Source organism: Drosophila sechellia, chromosome 2R, assembly GCF_004382195.2.
Source record: "Drosophila sechellia strain sech25 chromosome 2R, ASM438219v1, whole genome shotgun sequence".
NCBI lineage: Eukaryota > Metazoa > Arthropoda > Insecta > Diptera > Drosophilidae > Drosophila > Drosophila sechellia.
The window spans coordinates 2,465,570-2,485,547 of NC_045950.1; the positions used below are offsets into that span (position 1 = coordinate 2,465,570).

A 19,978-nucleotide genomic window follows, 5' to 3' on the forward strand; every position below is an offset into this window, starting at 1 on the left:
CCTAGCATTACCAAATTATTTACTCATGAAAACCAAATCTACTGCTCCGGCCCCACCAAACGCCAGGAGGCAGGCAAGCCAAGCCTAGGCATATTTATTTTTAGATGCACCGAACTGGTTGCATTTCCAGCTGCTCGTGGTCTGCATTGATTTGGAGTTTGTGCAGCAAGTGCTGCGTACCGAAGTCTGGCTCAATTAAATGAAACCCAGTCCAGCAGCTCGCATTTCACAGCCAAGAAGAAAAACTGCATTTGACCAGGCACATTGTTATTATTCGATCTATGCATTGCGGCTTGAGCTTATTTAACCATCATGTCCCGATTGGCTCCGTCGTCGGCTATGAAATTGCATTGGAAATTCACTGCAATTGGCGCCGTCCAACAATTATGTGTGGCTCCAATCGCTTTAACATGAATTGGCCTGGCTTGGTTTGGTTTTAAAAATAGACACATGCCAACCCATTTGTGGTCCACAACTGTCAATTGCCGAGTGCGTATCCAAGGCTTGGGATAGCTAACAACAGTAGCTGCATTGGCAAGCTTGTATACCGGAAATCATTTTTTTTAGGCAATAGATAGGAGGCAGTGATTTTATATTTGCGCTCAAACAAAGGAAAAGATGCCTGTGTGTATCCACTAGCTTGCTTAGAGATCAAACATTTTTGCTGTTTTTAATTTTGATTTAATATATATAATATTTATTACTCGTATGGAATAAAACAAATCACTGTTAAATTGTTTGCTGACTTGCTTTCTTTCTTGTTGTTAAAACACTTGAACATATCGAGGGTAGTTTCGCCCCAAATCGGGAATAGTTTAGTCCAGCCTAAGCAATGCTTAAAAACGTTGACTTATTGTTTTAATTATTTCTAACGTCGACACCCACAAACGTCCAAAACTCTCGGGCCAATTAATATATTTTCTTTATTTCAAGCAACTCTACCTAAACAATTGCTACCTAAACAATAAACATTGCTCTAAACGAGATAGTTAGCTTTAATCTGTGATATTTAGATAAAATAGATTTGAAAATCATAGCATTTTGAAATGCCTAGCGGATCAGCTGTTATGAGAATAGAAAATATAGCGATTTGTAGGTGTTTTCACCCTAGATACGAAAAAATAATTTCAGGACACTTTCAGTCAATCAAACAACCCGACATTAATTTTCCATTAAAACAATTACCCACACATGTTTTCAGAATAGCTTTTAAACGAAGCATGCAAATTTCACAAAAAATGATTCAACCGATGTATAGTTTTCCTTTAGATTTTACAATAACTTTTGATTTGTGATTACGCATTATGACAACCACAGCGGATTACCATTTCTTCCTTTATATGAAGTAGTCGCCATCGTCACTATATGAACACTTTCCTCAGTGACGCTATTTTGGCCATATTTTAATGTACCAGAAGGTTCGTTTGAAAGTCTGTAAAGCAATTTCTAGAAAAATATTAAATGAGATCTACAAGTATAATTAAATTTTATTATCTAGATGGAAAATTGAATAATATGGGAAATATTCAGCAGATATTGGGTATTTGTGTTCAGCAGCCAATTATAGAGAAAGTGGCAGTGCAGTCGTAGCAGCGCGACCAATAAAATTGGTACTCCAATTCATATGCGATGGTTAAGATGGAGTTAAAGCTATACGGGAAATAGTCAGATGGCTTGGAGAGCTAAAAAGCTTATTCCATTGTAACCAAATGATGTTGGAGATCATCGCAAATCCGGGTATATCCTATCAACTCCCATCCACTCATACTCATGGCGTCGCTAACCGAACCGAACCGTCATGACCTGTTTCAGTGAATTTCACTAGGGCACCGCCAAACTAAGGTATGGAGAGCAACCAAAAGCGACAAAAAGCGGCTGACCAGGCCAAACCGTTGTTTATTCCAGTTAAGCTGCCAAAGTAAGTCCCGGCACAGGTGCGCCTGGTTCGAATAAATAGAAACGGCTACAAGAAACAGTGCCCAGCAGGCTTAAATGGGCCTCAAAATCAAGTAAACTCCACGTTTGTCACGTGGGCCAACTTCGCGTAACTCCCTATGGGCCATAGGCATCTGTATGGAACGTGCACATAGTGGATCGATTCACCAGTTAATCTAATTTTAACTCAAAGGTGCATGTGCCCAAGTGCAATTAATGTTACCGCCGTCTAAAAGTAACCAAACTTGTTACGACAAAGATCGTACATGCATCTTGCCATTGCTGTTCCATTACCCATGGCCAAAAAAAAGGCCCAAAGCCATGTTGGGGCGTAGAAAAATTGTAGGAAAAACGAAAATGCCCCACGCCTCGTGCGTTGTTGCACATATTTTTAGACAAAATCGAATAAAAATGCAGGCTGTGTTTAAAAATAGCTCCAACTTGCTGTAAGACGAGCCACGGACCATAGCTCTTATGGAAGCTGCGCATGCGCACTTGGCTTGGACATTTAGTTTTCGCTTTGGCATGCTGCGCCATGTTTGGTTTGATTTCTATGCAGTTGGCGTTTGCAGCCTGTGTACATATAAGTGAAACCTTGTTCTAGAACAAACTTGAAAAACGACCAAAATGACCATGTCGGTTCACTGAATCGAGAGAGATTGAACTGTGCATTCCAAATCCCTTTCATACATACATTCATGCTAAAAGGGCAACCCGTATTCGTGGGGATAAATGTCGATCGAGGGAATCGTGTGATACCTGCGCATCTCATCCGACTGGATCGGCTTGCCATCGGCATTAGCCGCTCCTAACAGCTCCGGCAGGATACCATTCCCGTCGACAACTTGTCTTGTAAGTAATTAAATCGTGTTGCACATTTATGAAAGTCGTGCATGCACATAAATGGTCAAAGCACACCGGGCAAAGTCGACCACGCCAGATGAGTCTCTGTGAAATGGCTCTTTGCTGATCAGCAGCGTCGCATACCATTTAATGACTTCTAGTAAACGCTCATTGGCCAAATAGACACGTGCTAGCGGGGATTCATCCCATTTGCGCCTGACCATGGTCCATCAATCAAAACGTATGCAAACACGCCTTTCCTTGAGGAGGAGCCTTAACGGACGAAGCGTTGTGTTGTGGACTGTCATATTGTGAGACAACTTTGTTGCAAGTGATCGCTGCATCGGACGATAATAATTATGCTGGTGGAAGTCAAATGGTGCTCACGATCAGAAGAACACCAGTTAGCTCTCCTCTTTGAGATTCAAACATAAAATTAAAAATGTACGTTCATTCGTGGACTTTGACTGCGACGGACAAGATCTGTTAAGAATACCTTTAAATCGGTCTGCGCAATCTGAATGGCTCGCTCTAAGACTCGACTTCAGATGCTGTCTACTTGGTCAATTCCAGGGTGGATTTTAAAAGAGTACAGTTCTCCTGGCTTACTGCTAAATGGATCTTCTGCGCTGTCTGATTTGGTTTAAATTTTGATGAAATGTTTAAATATTATTCTTGTCGAGGAGTGCGGTTATGATTTATTAGTTTTTGGTGGAGTTCTGCTAAATCATTTGGTTTTTTAAATCTGTCGTTTGTTCATTCTAATAGATCATTACCCAAGTCAACTTTCACTTATCAAGACTCATATGAAGGCAAAACCCTTTTGTATGTACAGGGCCGTATATTGTGCCCCGTTTAATTGGGGAACATCTAACCCACATAGTAGCATGCCCATATCTCTACTCCATGATTCCCGACAACGAGTTGCTTACACATATTTGGTAACGCTTTAATCGTCATCCGTTATCTCGCGTTCGTCACGAACGTCAAAATGCGAATGGGACTGTTATGTAACATACCCGTCACACACATCTTTTAATTGACCAACTCCAGCGGCCGCATCAACGAAAATAAAGAAGAATAGTTAAAGAGCAAAGCATGAAACCACACACAGTTAATTTTCTTTGTTAATGTCAATGTAAATGCTGAATTATATGATGAACATGTATTTTCACTCGTTGCTCGTACAGCTAGATTGAGATCTAGTACTCAATCAATAATACACATAGTAAAAGTCACTTATATGTTGACAGTATCTGTAGGCCTCCCACGCGAGCTCTTTGTCAATCCTTTGGGGCGAGAGAAACTGAAATCGAATATTGCAACCTTGATAGAGCGGTTTCCTTAATAAAGTTAACGATTTTATGAGTAAAGAAATCAATGTATTTTTTTTAGCATATGTTACACTTGCCTGCATTTTAATAATTTCCTTCTCCGCTTTTTCGCTTTACTTGCAGCTGGTACTTCCGCAAAATCAAACGCATTGAGGCTGAGAAAAAACTTCTACTGCCAGAGAACGAGCACGGTGCATTTTTAATTCGAGATTCCGAAAGCCGTCACAACGACTACTCGCTATCAGGTGCGTGCCCAACAAGGCATTCAATTAGCATTAATGTGCATTATATTACATAAAATTAATACTGCGGTGTACGAATGTTTTTGCAGTGCGCGATGGCGATACGGTTAAGCATTATCGCATCAGACAATTGGACGAAGGCGGCTTCTTCATCGCCAGGCGCACGACATTCAGGTGAGTGTTTATATCGGGCCTGCCGATCCGGAGTCGTAGTAACACTATGTTCCACCCGAAAACAGAACCCTTCAGGAGCTGGTGGAACACTATTCGAAGGACTCGGATGGCCTGTGCGTCAACCTCTGCAAGCCGTGTGTCCAGGTAAGCCGACAGGGAAATGTGGTCCTTAAAGCCATTGTTTGCTTTGATTTAATCGCGCATTATACATCCGACTTGCCGCCAAATGTTTGGATGCGTGGGATGACAACATTTGCATTTGACATTGTTATGCCTTGGTTTGTTCATTTCGAAATGCCCAACACCTGTATACTAAAAAACTGTTTTAAATTTTCCTTGTATTTCTTTCATGTTTCTTTAATTAACACAAAATTGTGTGTATAATAATAACCATACAAAACAATTACTAACCATCTTAAATATAATCAAAACAAAAAGACAAATTCTTTTTCGGGTGTCTTTGAGGTAGGATTTCTATCTAAGACGTTAAGATGTGCGTGTGTTTTTTAGCCATTAACACAATACTACTAAAAGCGAGAGTTATTCTATCACTGCCAATCAATACCCTCACAACAAATTAAATTAACCTTTCATGATCTATCACAGTACAATCGACTTAATGCCGAATTCAGGTGACCCACAAGTGTGTTCAGTCAGAGTTCAGCGAGTACTAAATTTAACAATATACTTTTATATCAAGGCGCAATCTCTTAAATGTTCTCTTAATGTCCCGATTAAAGAGATTCATACTGAGATACTGAATAAATCTGATTCATTCTTTTGAACTCTGACTGTTTCGCACATTAACCAGAATGAAAGCCTTGCAATTAACTCACATCCGTCCCAGCTAATAAAGTCCATACTTTTATTTTGTAAATAAGGCCTAAATGTACGCTACACAATCATTACTCAATTGGCACAATCATTTCTCCAAGCTGTGCAGTACTGCGCCTAAAAATGTGCAAAGCAATTACTTACCGATTTTTTCGTTCGCCATGTAACCATCGTAACGCAGATCGAGAAGCCTGTAACTGAGGGACTTTCGCACCGCACTCGCGATCAGTGGGAGATCGACAGAACATCTTTGAAATTCGTGCGCAAACTGGGCTCCGGACAGTTTGGCGATGTCTGGGAGGGACTGTGGAACAACACAACACCTGTGGCCATTAAAACTCTGAAATCTGGTAAGTCTGCAGTCGAGCTAAAGCCTAAATATTGGTTCCATCACTTTTGCTCTGGATTTCAGGCACAATGGACCCCAAGGATTTCTTAGCGGAAGCCCAGATCATGAAGAAACTGCGCCACACCAAGCTTATACAGTTGTACGCTGTCTGCACTGTTGAGGAGCCTATCTATATTATCACAGAGTTAATGAAGCACGGTTCACTGTTGGAATATCTCCAAGGTATGCCACTAGGAAGGAAGCCTAATAAGACGCTTTGCATAAAAACAATATGAACCAAACACTTTGAACACCTTTTTTCATGCCACGCAACGTTAACCAACCAACCGCTCGCTTATCATGTCATGACAATTGCTTATTTTTGTTTTTAATATCTTTTAGCCATTGCAGGCAAGGGTCGTAGCCTCAAAATGCAAACTCTGATTGATATGGCAGCGCAAATAGCTGCTGGCATGGCTTACTTGGAGTCCCAGAATTATATTCACAGGGATCTAGCGGCGCGCAATGTACTGGTAGGCGATGGAAACATCGTCAAAATCGCCGACTTTGGTTTGGCTAGGTAAAGACACGGCTTTAAAAAGTCATAACTAGCCCCAATAACGCAAATCTTCACTGTGCAGGCTCATCAAGGAGGACGAATACGAGGCCCGGGTAGGCGCCAGGTTTCCCATAAAATGGACCGCTCCAGAGGCTGCTAACTACAGCAAATTCTCAATCAAATCGGATGTTTGGAGCTTTGGCATTCTACTCACAGAACTGGTCACCTACGGACGCATACCATATCCAGGTAAGTCACACCTTTGACTAGCCTCAAACTCTTAGTAATCGAATCCGGCTTATCGTTTCGATTAGGCATGACCAACGCCGAGGTGCTAACGCAAGTGGAGCACGGCTATCGAATGCCGCAACCTCCCAACTGCGAGCCACGCCTGTATGAGATTATGCTGGAATGTTGGCACAAGGACCCAATGCGCAGACCCACGTTTGAGACGCTACAATGGAAACTGGAAGACTTCTATACATCTGATCAGAGCGACTACAAAGAGGCGCAGGCCTACTGATAAATGCTTTTCGAAGTCACGGACGTGGCCAGCAGTCGTGACGAAAATTAAGACAGCTGCAAATAATCGCCAGGCATCCCAGAACGGACAATTCTTACTAAGTTAATTTTGTTTTGCATAGATTTTCTACTGCTGCACAACTTGTCTATGGGCCCCCGTTTGGTGCCCGTTGGCTGTGGTTGTCTAGGTACCGATACGATTCATGTTATTAGCATTTAAGGTAAATAGTTGCTGAGGTGGAATGCAATTTCAAATGACGTTCCATTGGAACATTCGTTTTCTTGTTTATTATGACAAACATATTGGCACTTGGTCGGATTAATACGCTTTGACATCCTTGTCGTATATTTCGATTAATATATCAAATGTATTATTATTTATATAACGCATATAGCATATAGCTTTAGGCGCCGCCACGGGACACCAGAGCAAGGCCACCGAGTAGCGCAATATATCCTGGACGCCTTTGAGAATAAGAAATACTGCCTAGCAGTAATGCTGGACATTAAGCAAGCCTTTGATCGTGTTTGGCACCCCGGTCTCCTCCTAAAGCTCAAAAACGGCCTGCCCCAGCCATATTTCAAGTTCTTAAAATCGTTCCTGGAGGGCAGAAGATTCGCCGTCAGGTGTGGAGAAGCGCGCTCAGACGTCAAAGAAGCCCGTGCAGGAGTTCCCCAAGGAAGCGTTCTCGGTCCGCTCCTCTACAACGCGTATTCGGCTGACCTGCCGGTGATACCGAGCCAGTACATTATGGCAGCCACTTACGCCGATGATACTGCGTTCCTAACAACAGCAGATACCCCAGCAGAGGCCTCCCAGACTATGCAGGAGCAACTAGATCTACTGAACACGTGGCACACGAGATGGAATATATCGGTAAACAGCGACAAGTCAACCGCTACCACCTTCGCAACTAGACGCGGCACTTGCCCACCAGTCAGTTTCAACGGGTTCCCAATCCCAGAGGTAGCCAATCCAAATTATCTTGGCTTTACACTGGACAGGAGACTTACATGGAGACCACACCTGCTAAAGAAGCGGAAACAGGCGGAGAACCGAGTCCGTGAATTCTACTGGCTGATGGGCAGACAATCTAAGCTACCGACTTCCACTAAGCTCCTTATCTACAAAGCGATCATAAGGCCAATCTGGACGTATGGCATTCAACTGTGGGGCACTGCATCGAAAAGTAACATCAACATTATCCAGACATTCGAAAACAAAACGCTCCGCACAGTCACAAACGCTCACCCTTTCCACGATAATGCCACTATACACGAGGTCCTCAGCTTCCCCTGGGTGAAGGATGAGATTAAGAAAAGCAGCAGGCAGTACATGCAGAGGCTTCAAGACCACCCAAACAACCTGGCACAAGACCTGCTGGACACCAGTCAACGCACCAGGAGGCTGCACCGATCACACCCTTTGGACCTCTCTGGGATTAGACACGCAAATTAAATTAAATTATATACATACATTATTATATACATCATACATACAATATCGACAGTTATTGTATAGTTTCGCAACAATTTATGTAATCAATTAATTCTCTACCGTTAAGTTTAGTCATCAAATTTAATGATTGTCCGCGAAGGACAGTTTTAAATTAATATATCCAAAAAAAAAAAAAAAAAAAAAAAAATATAGCATATATTTACGCGTATACACACATATATGATCACTTATATACAAATATACATACAACCGTATAGTCACACCTTCATATGCCGAGACCCTCATTATTGAAGTATGCCGAAACATACTTCTCTTCCCAACTTTTCTTTAGTTGATAGGCCAACCTGAGAACGATATTTGCAGCACACAAATATACAAAAATGTTTCACTTTTAGTTAATTCATTACGTACGTGTCTTACTCCAATTCTCACTTAACATTATCAACGACATTATATGCTTTATCACAAATAGGAAAAGCAACACAAACGCCAATCATTAAATATATGCTAGCTACTGGATACTTTGCAGTGCCCAATAGCTAAATCCATATAATTACTTATTTAGAATTTAATTGTAATTTGTAACCTTAACATAATATGCAGTTTATTCTTAAACAAACATATACATATACGAAAACATGTACATTTAGAACCAAGAAAATAAATTTCTTTATAATTTATAAATATAAAATTCTTTAAATTTAAACTCAACTTTGTTTTCTCATTATTTTATCTATTAAGGAGGGGCTGAAAAAAAAAACGCAACAGGCTTGTTTTGAAGACACTTAGTTTTTGAGGAAATGTTCTATGATTGCAGTTTTAGTGTTGATTTATAAGAAAAATATTTAAAAAATAATACAAAAACTTGATTCCGTACAATAAACAGTGAAAACAATAAACAAAGTCCGCAAAATATAATATGCAGTTTATTCTTAAACAAACATATACATATACGAAAACATGTACATTTAGAACCAAGAAAATAAATTTCTTTATAATTTATAAATATAAAATTCTTTAAATTTAAACTCAACTTTGTTTTCTCATTATTTTATCTATTAAGGAGGGGCTGAAAAAAAAAACGCAACAGGCTTGTTTTGAAGACACTTAGTTTTTGAGGAAATGTTCTATGATTGCAGTTTTAGTGTTGATTTATAAGAAAAATATTTAAAAAATAATACAAAAACTTGATTCCGTACAATAAACAGTGAAAACAATAAACAAAGTCCGCAAAATGTCCCGTCACGTTATTTTTAACGCAAATCCTTGCATAAATTTAATTTGGCAATTGATAATCATTTTGTTTTTTACTCGGACCACAGGCGGGGAAAATTTTCTTTTCTTACCTACTTTTTTTAACCTCTGATGATTTTATTAGTTATAGTTTGCTGACCTCACTAAGTTTGCTATCTCTATTAAAACATACAAATTACCCAAGTATGTAATATGACGCATTCCATAAAATGTTGATAACTGTCACAAATCGAAATTTGTGAAAATATTTCTATTTTTAAAGTATTGAAATTGTATTGAACAAATAGTAATCTTTCTATCGATGGCTTTGGAAAATACTTTTATTTAAAGCCAGCTTTCAACGTAGAAACCCAGAATATAATGTTTACAGCAGTAAAGTTAGTTAGGCATTTGCCGCAGAGACTAAAGTCTATGATGGCCTCCATATATGGACATCGACGATCGACGCAGGCGCTCTGCTTACTAATCTACGTTCTGGCTACAGTTCATTAAATTTGGTCAACGCGTTTGTCCAGATCACCAGCAGATTTGCTAGGGATCCCCCAAAAGTATTTCTCTGCGTTTCATCCCCCAATTGATAATCGGATGGGGCGCGCCGGGCCCCAGCTATCAACAAAATCGGGCAAACAATGCCAATTGATGACAACGAAAACTACTCCGAACATTCGTGAGTGAGTCAACAATGTGGCTTTGTTTTGGTCTCGATTTGCAGTGATCAGTGCGAGTGCGAGTGCGGTATTCCGACACTATTTCCTTATAAGGTAACGCTGATGCAGCTGTTTTTGGCGTTTCACTTGCTTCACTCGCAATCAATCAACGTAAAATACCGCTAAGACTGGGTGGGGTCGGGTGATAAGCGGAGCGAGTCCAAACTGAATCACACCCTATGCTCATATGTACATATATCCGATTCGACAGAAATCGCAGGCCATAAACTGGCTTATCAAGGCACTTCCTGCAAACCGAAGCTTGCAGCATGCCTTATTGGTTAGCGCTTTGTCTGACGCCTCCGCCACTGCATGCCACTGGAATGAGCACATAGCCATCGGAATAACACGGTCTCAGATCGCCTCTTACTCATGCCAGCCAAATTCTAGCTTTTTGGTGGGGGGAAAAAATAAAAGAATAAGACAAAAGGAATTTTCAGTTCTTTTCGTCGCTTTATTATTAAGAAGCGGTTACAAGTATTTTAGTGGTATGGTAAGTTTGCTTTTAATACATATGTAGGAATGCATGAAAGTAATGGAAATGCCAAACATGAATCAGTTTTGTAAATGCTTATATGAACTTGAATTTCGAATAGAACACAATATGGTTTGCTTATGCGTCGTGTACAATTATGTATAAAAGTGAATAGAATGCATTCTTCTGAAGGAGCGAAAGTGTTGTGCGCCTGCTCCCGGTATTAATGTACTCATGCCCAATACTTCTGACTCCCATCCTTCGTCTGCAATGGGTGTGTTCGATGAGGAACGACCACGCCCAGCCCGACTACTGCTTAGAAGCACTTGCGGTGAACAATGGAGGGGCCAGACTCGTCGTACTCCTGCTTCGAGATCCACATCTGCTGGAAAGTAGACAGCGAAGCCAGGATGGAGCCGCCGATCCAAACAGAGTACTTCCGTTCTGGCGGGGCAACAATCTTAATCTTCATGGTGGACGGAGCCAATGCAGTGATTTCCTTCTGCATGCGGTCAGCGATTCCTGGGTACATGGTGGTGCCACCGGACAGCACAGTGTTGGCGTACAGATCCTTACGGATGTCGACGTCACACTTCATGATTGAGTTGTAGGTGGTCTCGTGAATGCCACAGGCCTCCATGCCGAGGAACGACGGCTGGAACAGCGACTCGGGGCAACGGAATCGCTCATTTCCGATGGTGATGACCTGTCCATCGGGCAACTCGTACGACTTCTCCAGGGACGAGCTAGAAGCGGCAGTGGCCATTTCCTGCTCGAAGTCCAAGGCAACGTAGCACAGCTTCTCCTTGATATCGCGCACAATTTCACGCTCGGCGGTGGTGGTGAAGCTGTAACCGCGCTCAGTAAGAATCTTCATCAGGTAGTCGGTTAAATCGCGACCGGCTAGATCCAAACGGAGGATGGCGTGCGGCAGGGCGTAGCCCTCATAAATGGGCACAGTGTGGGAGACACCGTCGCCGGAGTCCAACACGATACCTGTGGTACGGCCGGAGGCGTACAGAGACAGCACCGCCTGGATGGCAACATACATGGCCGGGGTGTTGAAGGTTTCAAACATAATCTGAGTCATCTTCTCGCGATTAGCCTTGGGGTTCAAAGGAGCCTCAGTAAGCAAGACTGGGTGCTCCTCCGGGGCCACACGAAGCTCGTTGTAGAAAGTGTGATGCCAGATCTTCTCCATGTCGTCCCAGTTAGTCACGATACCGTGCTCGATGGGGTACTTCAGGGTAAGGATACCACGTTTGCTCTGTGCCTCATCGCCGACATAAGAGTCCTTCTGTCCCATTCCTACCATTACGCCCTGGTGACGTGGACGGCCGACAATCGAAGGAAAGACGGCACGCGGTGCGTCATCACCGGCAAAGCCGGCTTTGCACATGCCGGATCCGTTGTCGACCACTAAAGCTGCAACCTCTTCGTCACACATTTTGCAGAATTTCTATTTGGATCTGCAAGTGAAAAGAAATCTGGATGTGTACACTAGAAACAAGGAGACAGGACAGCGGCTAACGTAGAAAAGAACGCAGACAGGACCGCCCCCTTCCAGCAAAGGAATAATGACCGCACAGACGAAAAGAGTGTTGGGCAGGAGTCTTACCTTTTATGGAAATATGTAGGAGTATTTTCTAGTTATCCGCTGCGCACACTTAGCACAATGACAGACGCTTTAAGATTGAATTGACCGACGCCTACTTTTTCGAGTTAAAGTGGTTGAAAAGTAGTGTGACCATATACGCATAAAATTATGGACTTTTTCAATCCCGAAGTGACTCATTTACGTATACACCAACAATAAATGTTCGTCGACAAGTTGGAAACGGTGAAGTATGGAACACGCGGACTTATTTTGAAATTTTGTATTCATTGGTATACTGAGACGTTACCAACAAATTGCACATGAGCCAAGAATCCTGGAAAAATGCATTTAAAAATTATGCAGTGTTCCGAAAATGCACCCAAAAGGGTTTTGAAAATACCTCCAAATGCTGTACTTGCACCACAGGGAAATCCATGTTCTGAACCGCTGTATAACACTATCATTCAAAATGTATTTCACCGTTTACAGAGCATTTTGACAAGTTGTGAAAAATTTTTCTTTAAGATATTAAGGAAGATATTTCGAAAAGTGTTGTGTTCCTACATGAAATCAACATTAAATAAATTTTATATTAACAGGACATGAATTTAGTTGGATTTTGACAATTATATATACAAAATACCTTGCTTATTCTTATAATTGGCTGTTTAAAAACTAACTCGATTGCGCTATTAACGCGACAACGTAACTAAAAATTGTTATTGAATTTTTTTTAAACACCTGAAATTGATTGAGCCATTTTTATAAGAGGGGATTTTCTGGAATAACCCGTAAATAAGTATGGATATACATGTGTAAAATTCTTATTAAATATTTTAAAATAGAAATTTGTTGTGCTTACCCATAGGAAAAGAAAATGTGTGCTAGTGGAATTCGGTTGGCTTCTTTCAACAAAAAAACCTAAAAAACACCTCTTCTGTTATCGCTTGCAGTTCGCTAAGCTAACCGCGTTTTTCAACACCATAACCCTTTGTGTCTGCCTGATTGTCATCCCCCGACCACCCCTATTACCGACGAAACCAATCTGATAGTGGCAGCTAGTCATCAACATGGTGGACATCAACTTGGAGTGCGTGCACCAGATCGAACCGAAGACCCGTTCCACTGGTCAGCAGCAGCAGGAGCGAGGGTTAAAGGAAGCCTACCTGGAAGCGGTCCGCATTCTGTTAGTGCTGCTGGAGAACATCTTGGCGCAGCCGGAGAACTCCATGTTCCGCACCATACGGCAGGAAAACAAAGCTATTAAAGAAAAGCTGCTGTCCTTGCCCGGCTGTGAGAGGTTACTGGAAGCCATAGGCTTTATACGCACCCCCAGTTCCAACGCCTACACCTTGCCCACCGAGGTGTCCCTGCAGCAGGTGAAGAAGTACAGAGATGCGCTAAGCGAAAGACGCACTGCCTGGCTTAACGGCACAGTGTCGAAAAGTAAGCTTGTCTTTGGGGGGCAAGACTTGCATCCTAATCATCATGTCTGGGATTTTAATAGGTCCTCCTCAACAAAGTACCACCAGCACCACGCCCTTGTTCATCAAGCCTTCCGTGGAATATCGTCATAGAATCGCCTTCCCCCGTGTGTTGGTAAGCCAGCCATCGAACAAGATAGACCTCTGCTGTATTCTGATGTGGAAGCTTGTTTTCAGCGCACCAATAATAACTTTCTGCAGTCGCTAGAGCTTTATTCCGATGCAGTCATGCAGTACGAGGATAACCTGCTGCTGGCTACTGGCCGCACTCTGATTCCAGTGGAGGAGCTCACCGAAATGGCAAGCGAGAAACTGATAGACATCCAAGATCAAATTGCGTCGGGTGAGCGTCAGGAGAAGGAGCCATGTGTTCGCGACTTGCTGCTTGTGGAGCTGGTAAACTGGTTCAACACGCAGTTCTTCCAGTGGGTAAACAATATACCTTGCCGCGTGTGTGGGAGTGAAGAGAGCAAGCTGCGCCGTACTGAACGGGAAGGTGATATAAGGGTGGAGGTCACCGTCTGCTGCGGCCAGGAGAGCAAGTTCTACCGCTATAACGACATCTCCCAGCTCCTCGTTTCCCGTAAGGGCCGTTGCGGAGAATATGCCAATTGCTTCACATTCCTCTGTCGCGCCCTCGACTACGACGCCCGCATTGTCCACTCGCATTTTGATCACGTCTGGACCGAGGTGTACTCCGAGGCCCAGATGCGTTGGCTGCATGTTGACCCCTCCGAGAACGTGGTAGATTCTCCGCTGATGTACCAGCATGGCTGGAAACGTCCCATCGACTACATTCTTGCCTACTCTAGAGACGACATCCAAGATGTGACTTGGCGCTACACTAATGACCACCAGAAGATTCTGCACCTACGAAAGCTGTGCGGGGAAAAAGAAATGGTGCAAACGCTGGACGCGATTCGAGCAAAGCGGCGGCAAAATTGTACCGCCGATCGAAAGTTGTTCCTCAGCCAGCGCAACATGTACGAGGTCATCGGCTTGACGCTAGAGCGGTACGCATTTACAGAAAACTATTCGAAATTAAAGTTAATCTCGTTTCCTGTTTAGTAAGCCGACAGAAAACGAGCTGAAGGGCCGGAGCTCGGGAAGTCTTTCTTGGCGACAGTCACGTGGGGAGCACACTTTTACCAATGTAAGTGAGCTGACCTGTAACGCGCTGCCGGCCGTTTGTGACCTTTCAAGTATTTACAGATATTCGTTTTCAATCTGAGTGCAGCAGAGCTACAAAAAAGGCAACTGAATGTGCGGTACAGCTGCGCCACCGATACATACGAACGATATGCCAAAGGCGAGTCATTGATTTATTCACAGCACTAAGAATGTTTTTAACTTTTCTATTCATAGACGGAGAACTCATCACTGTCTTGGATAGCTATAAGACCTGGCAAAAAGCGCAATTTTCCTCAAAGAACATATTTCGAAAAGTGGAGCGCGATTGGAAAATGGCATATTTGGCTAGACTGGAGGACACCGATTGCGGAGAAATTGCCTGGACGTTTGATTTCAGCAAGACCAATTTAAAGGTTAAGTCCTATACCTTAGTTTTCGAGACAAAAACTTTTGGCGACGGAAAAATCAGCGTGACTGTCGATGCCACCGACGGAAGCGCTTCGGTTGAAAATGCCACTGGATTCAAGATTGTGGCCAAACTTACTGGTGGCAAGGGCGATGTGGCATGGCAACACACACAACTGTTCAGGCAGAGTCTTAATTCAAGAGACTATCCCTTCGATCTGCAAGTGCAACTACATTGAAGTCCTCATAATATTTTTGAAATCAAAATGTAATTGTAAATAATATAAACGATTCCGAATCTGGATGAAAATATAATAATCAAAAATGTATATTAAAAATAAGATAAAGGCACATAGTCTCGCTATATGTAATTATACTTGAAGTTTTAAAGACTAACTTTTCTGGGATTTCTATATATAAATATATAGAACAAGCGCATGGAAACAGTTAATATAAAATATAAGGTTCTTAGATGACAAATTTAGGAAAAAATACAACATATATTTTCTATATGCTGCTGAGCAGAGCAGTACATCATTTTATTGGTACAAGTGCCAGGACGATTTTTCAAAATGTACATATGTAGACAGAAAAAACTAAAAAAAATTAAAAAAGGTAAAATAAAATTAAACTAGATCGGCTCGGCTAGTGATCCTGATCAAGAATTTATATACTTTTTAGTACAGTAAAAGACTTACAACTAACGGGTATACAAATAGATGTGATATGTGAGTATTTCGAAGTAATATGTTCGTTGAGACTTAAAAACATCAGCGATTTTCAGCGCAGTGATAAAACCATTTTGCATCACCAAAAAGTCATTCGATTATTGCCTGCCCATTATGAATATAGGTATATTAAAATTTATCGATACATATGACATTCGCTTATCATCTACAAAAAAATGCGCATAAACATATGAATCCTTAAATGCATGAATATGAATCTTTGTGTAGAATGTTACATATGTATATTCTTTTCGCTTTATTGAATTAAATAATTGGTACCATTACACTAAAGTAGAGGTTGCTAACGGTCACGGTCACAAATTTATTGGTATGGAGAAAGGGTCATTATATTGGTATACATACATTTATAATAACATTTAAACGTAAATTTTTAGGTAAATGTGTTGTATAATAAAAGTTAGGAAATTTCAAGAACTACACGGTTTTACATTTTAAATAATACATTAGACTCGTTCTCAAAAAAACCACAAAAATATAAAAACAGTTTTTCATTTTTTCAGGTTCTTGTCACCGAAAATAATTTTCCTTTAAAAATTCCCGACCCCCATAAGACAAATTTTTGTTAATTTTTACTCTCACACATGCACTTCCTCTTTAGTTTGTGCGCTACCTTTCGATTGTTATTTCATGCTAAGATCGAACAACCATCACAGATTTTAAATTTGTTCGTACATATCGCCCTCTCCTGGTACGCTTCGTCACTACGTGGACCAGACGCTTGTGCTATATACTATGTATATCTATGTGCTATTTACATTAATGTAATATTAATTTTTGATATTTATTGGCGTGTCTTAGATTTAAGATCTATGATCAAATGTAATCTCCAAAAACGTACTTAGAGGTAAGGGTGCTAGTGACAGATGGAATTTGGCGGTCTCTAAAATAAAGTTTAATAATTATTTATGGGATCATATATAAACACGTGGGGTTTCTTACTTGGTTTGAATTTTAACCACTCGACGCACATTCGTCATTATGGTGTCGATGTCTGAAGTCTTCCCCGATCGATTGAGAGCCTCACACAGGGTCTGAATAAAAGGAGTTCCTTCCTCCGTGCGGAAAGATACATAGCCCTCGTACGTGCTATAGCACTTGAGGATCTCATTTGGAGACCCATTGGGCTGGGCGGCATCGGTCATAAAGCCCCCTAGTTCGCGTTCGCCCTTGCAGGCCTGAACGAAAAGTAGCTTGGGCTTGTCCTTAAGCGTCTTATTGCGCAGAATGGGAAAAACCATGTCGTAGTCCACGGAGTAGTCGTCATCCTTTGCTGCGATCTGGTCGTGGCGCGCTCCATGACTGAGGATCACGAGGACCAGAGCGCTGTTGTCCTTAAAGTCCTTGGTTTCCACTGCAAAATGTACGAATTAATTGAATAACCCGAGAAACTACACTTCTCTACTTACACATTTGCACTGTCCTTTTAATGGTGGCCAGGGTTGCATCTGTAATAACTTCCACTTTGCACTTCAGCTGCTCAAAGGTGGCGCGCAGGGCCTTCACATCCTGGGCACTTCCCTTTCGGAATTCATTCTTGTTATCGAACCGCTCGTGGTTGAAGATATACACCCGGGCGGGCTTGAGTTTGTTCTTGGTCAGGCTTGATTTCGAGGTACCCAGGCTCGTTGAAATCGTGCCCTGGGCATCTACGGATTGCGCGACGGCAGTTGCCTTCGGCTTGGTGCCTCCTGATGATCCCAGACTAATGAAGGGTTTGGGAGTTGCAGTAAAACTGGGCGGCTTCTCAACTTGCTTGGGAGCTGACTTGAAAAAGCTAGAAATGGAGGAGACAGATGATGGTGGTTTGGACGGACTCGTAACGGAGCTGGCACAGGAACTGGACGTGGAGCTAGTGGTTTTTGGTGTCTTGACGCAGGGAGATGTGTAAGTTATGGCCAGGCTTGGCCTCTGAGCATAAGGTGAGACGTAGCTGGAATCCGAACTGTTTGCAGTCGAAAATGGCGCCCAGGTCGCCTTAGGTCGACTTCCCTTGAGGTCCACTCTCTGAGTCTCCAGGTGCTGGGTGACCGTGTGCCCTTTCTTTTTGGTAACTGTCGTCTGCTCGGTCTTGACTAATGTGCTCGATCGTTTGCCAGCATTGCTTGCCGTGGCCTTGAAGGGCTGTGTGGAGCGAAAGGAGACGCCGTTCAAGCTGGGCGGTCGGGAGCGCGAGGAGGTGGTCGTTGTAGTGGTGGTGGTGGAGCCAAAGGGTCCCTCACCGCCCATTCTCATCTGGGCGAAGAGAGCCTCTAACTCCGCCTGACTAGGCGTGCGTCGCGTTGTCGTCTCCGTGATCAGCGCCCGCTGCGTGTGCGTCACCGTCTGGCGGGTGGTGAGAAAGGTAACCGTCTGGTTGTTGCTGTCCGTTATGGTCGAGTTTTGCACGGCCGTGTTGGTCGTCTCCGTGGCTGCACTCGTGGTCTGGACTCGTGTGCGCGGGTCCTGCACCACCAGTGCCTGGCTGGGCTGTTTGCGATCCGTCTCGCTTTTCTTGCTCCACCAACCCATTATCACTCCGGTTTGCGTGTGTTGAGCTTCCTGTCTTAAACTGGCTTTCCCGCACTGCGCTGCAGTTGCTTTGTGAAGCTCTTGTGTTTCGACCGACGGTTCTCGCTCTACTGAAAGAGTCGGAAAGAATTCCGAGTAAAGAGCGCTGCCGAGATAAGGAGGCTTATTCATCGAAAGCCTCCGCCGCTCTCATCGGATTTTATCCGGCACCACAACACTATGAAACTGTGCTAATAGCGCTCCGAGGTGTGCGTTATCTGCACTCCGACGTGGCTGATACATGTCTCCCAGTGTGCCGCTTTGCCCATACCCAAAAACTTTTATGCCTTTATGATCTTCCTGTTATAAGCAAACCGAACGAGTTCAGCTCACCAACACCTGTGTATGGTTCGCTCTTACTCTCTCTTTTATTATGAACAATTTCCTCTGGTGCCCATTCATACATGCATACGTCCATATGTATGTATATAGAAAAAAATGAGTGATAATTTTAAATATTATTTATTTTGTATTTATGTTTTCGTCAAGGGTTAAACCAAGAGTTGTCTACATATGTACATGTATTTATTTGTTACTTACACATACGTTTTTGGGAAGCCATCTCAAGTATTCATGCCTTATTCACACGCTGATTTTAACAATAAGCAATTCCAAGAATCATATCGAACGCAGCCAATGACCCAATCAGCTGTTTAAAACAAAGCACAACAATTTTTTACGTACATATCTACATACATACAAATGTAAGTCAAGATCTCAGGAACTATAAAAACAAGGAGGTTGAGATTTGGGTCCATGATTCTAGACAAATACATATGCGTACAGCAAGTTTCTTGACCCGTTGCCACGCCTACTTTAACTGATTCGCCCACACTTTTTGGTGTTGCCCATTTAATCATCCTAAGTACGAAGTTACTAACACACTTGACGAGTGAAAGGCCCTTATTGCTATGTATATTTCTCATTATATTTCATACTTTTCTTTGTATTATTTACATTTTAACACATATAACACATACATATATAAATAAACGTATGATAGAGCTGGCAATTCTACACAAATTTGGTATATTTCTTCCAAAACTTGTATACTCATTTCCACAGATTAATCAAAACTGGTATACCAACAATTATTCTTTCTCCAAATCAACCATTTTTCCAACTGTTCTTTCCATAGGGCTGGGTCACGAAGAATGAGAAATTCTCGGCTATTGACCCTGATGAAGAATATTTAAAATATAATCACAATACCTTCTGGCTGTTCCAAACTTTTTAAATTATCGAATACATCAAATTCGAATTACTGAACTGAAAAAGTAAAGATTAATGTATGAGAGTTTTTGGTGTCTCACTAGATGCAGACTAAATATATATTTTTACTGTTTATGAAATAGTCATTAACATAGTATTTTAAATTCATATACAAACATACATATGT

At 42.1% G+C, this 19,978-nt stretch overlaps 4 protein-coding genes across 8 annotated transcripts in view; 2 read left to right on the top strand and 2 right to left on the bottom strand.

The window, feature by feature from the left end:
- Positions 1-7,206, top strand: part of LOC6619143 (tyrosine-protein kinase Src42A) — a 29,993-nt gene extending 22,787 nt beyond the window's left edge. For 2 of the 5 annotated variants that reach the window (XM_002043347.2, XM_032714466.1), the window contains exons 3-10: positions 4,236-4,357; positions 4,444-4,528; positions 4,594-4,672; positions 5,544-5,712; positions 5,775-5,933; positions 6,093-6,270; positions 6,332-6,498; positions 6,564-7,152. In XM_002043347.2, the coding sequence (XP_002043383.1) occupies positions 4,236-4,357; positions 4,444-4,528; positions 4,594-4,672; positions 5,544-5,712; positions 5,775-5,933; positions 6,093-6,270; positions 6,332-6,498; positions 6,564-6,772 (1,168 nt within the window). In that variant the 3' untranslated portion in view covers positions 6,773-7,152. The other 3 variants (XM_032714469.1, XM_032714467.1, XR_004361265.1) reach the window with 2 other exon arrangements.
- A 3,418-nt stretch (positions 7,207-10,624) lies between these two features.
- Positions 10,625-12,401, bottom strand: LOC6619144 (actin-42A). The gene is made up of 2 exons (XM_002043348.2): positions 12,285-12,401; positions 10,625-12,135 (listed from the first exon to the last, which is right to left on the bottom strand). Exon 2 carries the CDS (start codon positions 12,111-12,113, stop codon positions 10,983-10,985), a length of 1,131 nt encoding a protein of 376 aa, XP_002043384.1. The 5' UTR covers positions 12,114-12,135; positions 12,285-12,401; the 3' UTR covers positions 10,625-10,982.
- An 847-nt stretch (positions 12,402-13,248) lies between these two features.
- On the top strand, positions 13,249-15,673 carry LOC6619145 (peptide-N(4)-(N-acetyl-beta-glucosaminyl)asparagine amidase). Its single transcript, XM_002043349.2, has 6 exons — positions 13,249-13,709; positions 13,771-13,862; positions 13,925-14,760; positions 14,816-14,900; positions 14,960-15,056; positions 15,113-15,673. The coding sequence occupies exons 1-6, from the start codon at positions 13,334-13,336 to the stop codon at positions 15,520-15,522; spliced, it is 1,896 nt and encodes a 631-aa protein (XP_002043385.1). The 5' UTR covers positions 13,249-13,333; the 3' UTR covers positions 15,523-15,673.
- Positions 15,674-15,784: 111 nt separating this feature from the next.
- On the bottom strand, positions 15,785-18,707 carry LOC6619146 (cell death protein 3). The gene is made up of 3 exons (XM_002043350.2): positions 17,439-18,707; positions 16,972-17,383; positions 15,785-16,912 (listed from the first exon to the last, which is right to left on the bottom strand). The coding sequence occupies exons 1-3, from the start codon at positions 18,538-18,540 to the stop codon at positions 16,846-16,848; spliced, it is 1,581 nt and encodes a 526-aa protein (XP_002043386.1). The 5' UTR covers positions 18,541-18,707; the 3' UTR covers positions 15,785-16,845.
- Between the last annotated feature and the right edge of the window lie 1,271 nt (positions 18,708-19,978).

Coding starts and splice junctions, on each gene's coding strand:
- LOC6619144 (XM_002043348.2), bottom strand. CDS start 12,113: ATGTGTGACGAAGAGGTTGCAGCTTTAGTGGTCGACAACGGATCCGGC.
- LOC6619145 (XM_002043349.2), top strand. CDS start 13,334: ATGGTGGACATCAACTTGGAGTGCGTGCACCAGATCGAACCGAAGACC. Junction 14,761..14,815: donor ATCGGCTTGACGCTAGAGCG/GTACGCATTTAC, acceptor TTTCCTGTTTAG/TAAGCCGACAGAAAACGAGC. Junction 14,901..14,959: donor GGGAGCACACTTTTACCAAT/GTAAGTGAGCTG, acceptor AAGTATTTACAG/ATATTCGTTTTCAATCTGAG.
- LOC6619146 (XM_002043350.2), bottom strand. CDS start 18,540: ATGGGTTGGTGGAGCAAGAAAAGCGAGACGGATCGCAAACAGCCCAGC. Junction 17,384..17,438: donor TAAAAGGACAGTGCAAATGT/GTAAGTAGAGAA, acceptor TACATTTTGCAG/TGGAAACCAAGGACTTTAAG. Junction 16,913..16,971: donor GTGGTTAAAATTCAAACCAA/GTAAGAAACCCC, acceptor ACTTTATTTTAG/AGACCGCCAAATTCCATCTG.